Raw genomic sequence first — 4,255 nt, 5'->3', positions numbered from 1 at the left:
CATGGCAACGACCAAATATCTTATTTTTAATGAATATGGGCAAATTCTTTTAAAAAAGTTGGTTGAAAAAGGCAAAAAGTCAAATGCATGGGTACAAAATTCCATACAACACCCAAACCCTATCTTTTGCCAGAGTGGAAGGCAAGGTTTGATCTATCATTTAAGTGTATCATCATTGTAATTGAAGCTTCCATTGTGGCAGATACCATTATTGCAAATAGGGGTGTTTTACTAAAATAAATTCATCTGAAAAAAGGCATACTTTTAAGTTACCATTTGCAATAAAATAACACATCCTCAAAACTCATACCTGCTCCATGGATGCACTAAGCCTTTGGAAAGTCATATAGGACAAAATTACTTTGGGACCTTGGATACTTTTTACACAGTGTTTCTAGAAAAAACCGCATTTTTTAAACTAATTTTTGTGTGTGAACGCATTTTTTCTGAATTTTTAAAGCTATGTTTGATCCTTTCACTGAAGGCATACCTATTTTGAGCCTAAAAATTAATATGTCCAACTTTGGGACCTCGGATACTTTTTACACAGTGTTTCTAGAAAAGAAAACACATCTTTTAGACTAATTTTCGCAGGTAAACGCATTTTTTCTGAATTTTTAAAGCTATGTTTGATCCTTTCACTGAAGGCATACCTATTTTGAGCCTAAAGATTAATATTGAAATTTGGAAACACTAAAAAAAAAGTTTTTTTTAAATCAAGTGTTTCTATATTATATATAATTATATTTAAAAGTAGGCCCTGCCATAACCTCAATGTATACAATATGAAAAATAAAAGCTTTGATTGTGTGCCTTAAGTCATGCTTTTTCTATACTTATTGTTTTTCTACCAGTGAAATTATACTTAAAATTTCTTATAAATTTATGGTAGAGTAATAAATTTTTATTGTATTGTCATCACATTCATAGCTATTCCACAATTATGAATTCATTCTGTACACTGTAATACAAATGATATGCAATATCCAGAGCATTCCATTTTTTAAATGTTCAAAACAAACAAACAAGCAAACAGATACTTGAATGATGGAAGCCCCACTATATCATGTAATCAGGTGATAAATTTATGCATGTGTTGGCCATCCATACTTCATAATGGCTATGGCTTTCTATAGCTCAATGAACACAGTCTTGGATCTGGTTTAGCGACTTTGGCTACAGGAACGTAACCCCGGGAATGTATCAAGAGGCTTCATTGGTCACAGTGATTGTGATATTGACAGAGGTCCTCTCATTAAAATAACATCACATGTATACATTTTGGGTTTATTCTATTTCGATCATTTGATATGTTGTATTGAGTTGAAATAGGCCTACTTTAATAAATAAATCTGAGATGGAATATGTCATTGCCAAGGCATTATAATATATTCAACTGTGGAAGGCACATCAGCTACGAAGTGTGAACCAAGAAAAATGCAGGATGGATATTTTGAATGTATTAGATGAAAAAAGCTTATTGATAACACAGGACTGGGCAATGAAGTTTTTTCCTAGGAAATACCGGGAAAGCCAGTCAGATTGGTTTGGAAAGAGGGGGCTATCTTGGCACATTTCAGTGGCAATATGGCGTCGCTGCAATCAGCAGTTGGAGGGACTTACAGTAGTTCACATTGTGGGAAAACTCGCAACAGGATAGTAATACTGACTGTCACTGCAATAATAAATGGTGTTGTTGAAACAGCAACCAAAAAAAAAAAACAATGCCTGGATTGGAATCCATCTATTAGAGGCAAGAAAATGCCGGTTGTTATCATTCTGCTGAAACAATTCTTGGCATGCAGAAGGTGGCAGAATCAGCGGGTGTACAAATAAGAAGGATGGACTTCTCCGATCCCCAAGGAGGCAAAGGCCCCTGTGATCGCAGGGCAGCTTCCCTGAAAGCTCACATAAGGATTCACATAAATGAAGGCCACAATGTGGAAGACGCTTTAGAAATGAAGTCGGCGATTGAAGCAATAGAGGTGGACTTACCGGAGTATGTAAGAACCTAAGGCTAAGCCAAAAGCTTTCCAATGAGAAGATAAGTCTTCTCAACAATTTTGCCTTCTCTGAAGCAGGGTTAAGAGTGTGGAGGGCTTACAACATCGGTCCAGGAAGGTTAATTCCATGGGAACAGAACACACCAAGCATAGGGAAACTTACAAATGTTTCAAATCCAGAAAACACTACAGAATTCACCCCCAAGGAAGGAGCCAGCAAAACAAACATCTGTAGGACAACAGGACAGTGATGAAGACCTATTTTGCTGCCCTGAAGATGCTTGTATTAAGAGTTCTTCAACTCGTCAGCAACTAGATACTCACCTGAAGATAGGCAAACATAGTTATACAGCTGAGAATGAAACCTTAATGGACAAAGCATGTACAATGTATGCAACAAAGCTTACCACAAGAGTTGATACAGCACCCCAAAGAAAACCAGAAAGCACTTCCACAGCTGAGCATAGAGTAATACTACCCATGGGTTGGGTATTGAAAGTTGTGAAAACATCAGGTAGGTTTACAATTGGACAGACAAACTACTTGAGAGAAAAGTTTCAAACAGGGGAAGAAACTGGCAAAAAGCTAGAAACAAAGGAAGTTGCTACGAGCATGAGAAAGGCACGGGATGCAGCTGGTCAGAACCTTTTTTCTGTCCAATAATACCTGACATGTCAACAGGTTAGCAGTTTCTACTTAAGAGAAGCAGCCAGGAGAAGAGCGAAGTGTACAAGTGAAGCATCAGAGCTTACAGACAATGATATAAACGTTACAGAGGAAGAATTTCATATTGATTCCCTTCAAAGTATGGTCACAACAACATTATGCTTGCAACACTCAGTGATGTTTCAAAACATAGACATTTGCCATTTTGCTAATGAGGGCACATTATCAAACCTTTGCAACAATTGAAGGATATCTGCCAATCATTTCAAATTGATACCACCGATGTTAAGACAAAGAGGAGACAGGCTCCATATATTGAGAAGGTTACCATATTTTCAAAGCAGTGTCAATGCTTTAAATAAGGAACAAGAGTATGTCAATCTGTCTATGCTTCAGGAACGTCTGTATAAATACTAACAACACAAAATGAGAAGTAGACAGTGGTTTAACCAAAACTGATCATTCCCTCAAACATATTGATGCTAATACTTTGACGCTATCTCCTTTGTTTAGACCTATGTAGAATGGAAATCCCTGAATGAAAGAACCTGAATTGGGTAATGGCAACATGTTTAATTGACATGTAACTTCAGTAACTGCTGCATTGCCGGGTTATTTAGCCTGTATTATTTTCAATGCAAAAATTCAGATGGTAAAATCGGAATAATACAAACTTTGAAAAAAAATCAGGGGAACTGGCAACACTTGAGCCCACAGATGAGATTTTAGTGTATGATTTGTTGCATTCTGACAATATTTACATAAAGATGTGTTGTTATATGTTCAATTGTGATGATCGGTATAAGTATTGTATCTTAATAGTGTATCTTATATATCATGAATTTTCACAAAAATATCAAAGTATCTGGCAACACCCTGTCAAAGAGGATGCAGGTCCCAAGCTGATTTCTTATTTCATTTAACTATCAAGGTCCCTTTTACCTGAATCTATAATTTTAGATCAATCAAAGCGTTACTTCATATATAATGAGCTGCTCAAGTTGGCACTTAATTCACAATCCTGATAAATTGAAAAACACCCCTTTCTAAAATTAATGGTACATCCCAACTCTAGACACCTGGTTATTTTTTTTGATACTATCATGAAGTTGAGACATAATGCTAATACCCCATGTAAAAATAAAAATTCTAAAAATTTCGTTCATGTGCTACAGATGTCTCAAAATCTTGATATTTTGACCTTTAAAATCTTAAAATGTGCCTAAAAGGGCCTAAATATTGAATTTGCCTGTTGCCATGGAAACCAAGTGTGAATCAGAAAATGTTTATCACCTACTTTGTTGCTGGTCCATTGACTACTGTTGGGCAAAATATAAGAAAAAGTCATTTTCCACCGTTGGCCATTGTGTGTTTTATATTTACTGACTTTTGCTCTTAAGAAGCATTAACTTTAAAGCTTGGACAATTTAGAAATCACTAAAATAACAGTATACAATTATAAAGAACATAATGTAAGCATTAGCCAGTGGGAATTCTTACTGAAATAACACATTAGTAGGTGAGTTTCTCATCACCATGATCACTATCATATCATGTACATCAAGATTTGATGGATAGTGCAACTC

At 35.8% G+C, this 4,255-nt stretch overlaps 1 protein-coding gene across 1 annotated transcript; it reads left to right on the top strand.

Annotated features, from left to right (window-relative positions):
• The first annotated feature begins 1,413 nt into the window (after positions 1–1,413).
• On the top strand, positions 1,414–2,015 carry LOC140147153 (uncharacterized). The gene is made up of 2 exons (XM_072168934.1): positions 1,414–1,636; positions 1,752–2,015. The coding sequence occupies exons 1-2, from the start codon at positions 1,445–1,447 to the stop codon at positions 2,013–2,015; spliced, it is 456 nt and encodes a 151-aa protein (XP_072025035.1). The 5' UTR covers positions 1,414–1,444.
• Positions 2,016–4,255: the final 2,240 nt, after the last annotated feature.

This window comes from Amphiura filiformis, chromosome 3, assembly GCF_039555335.1.
Source record: "Amphiura filiformis chromosome 3, Afil_fr2py, whole genome shotgun sequence".
In the NCBI taxonomy this organism is placed as follows: Eukaryota; Metazoa; Echinodermata; class Ophiuroidea; order Amphilepidida; family Amphiuridae; genus Amphiura; species Amphiura filiformis.
The sequence above is the reverse complement of the archived record's forward strand: the minus strand, read 5'-3'. Positions and strand labels throughout refer to the sequence as shown.

What these genes read in the sequence shown, in the direction of transcription:
- LOC140147153 (XM_072168934.1), top strand. Translation starts at nt 1,445, where the DNA reads ATGGATATTTTGAATGTATTAGATGAAAAAAGCTTATTGATAACACAG. An exon ending in GACTTACAGTAGTTCACATT is followed by an intron (nt 1,637 to 1,751) that starts GTGGGAAAACTC and finishes TCCATCTATTAG; the next exon opens with AGGCAAGAAAATGCCGGTTG.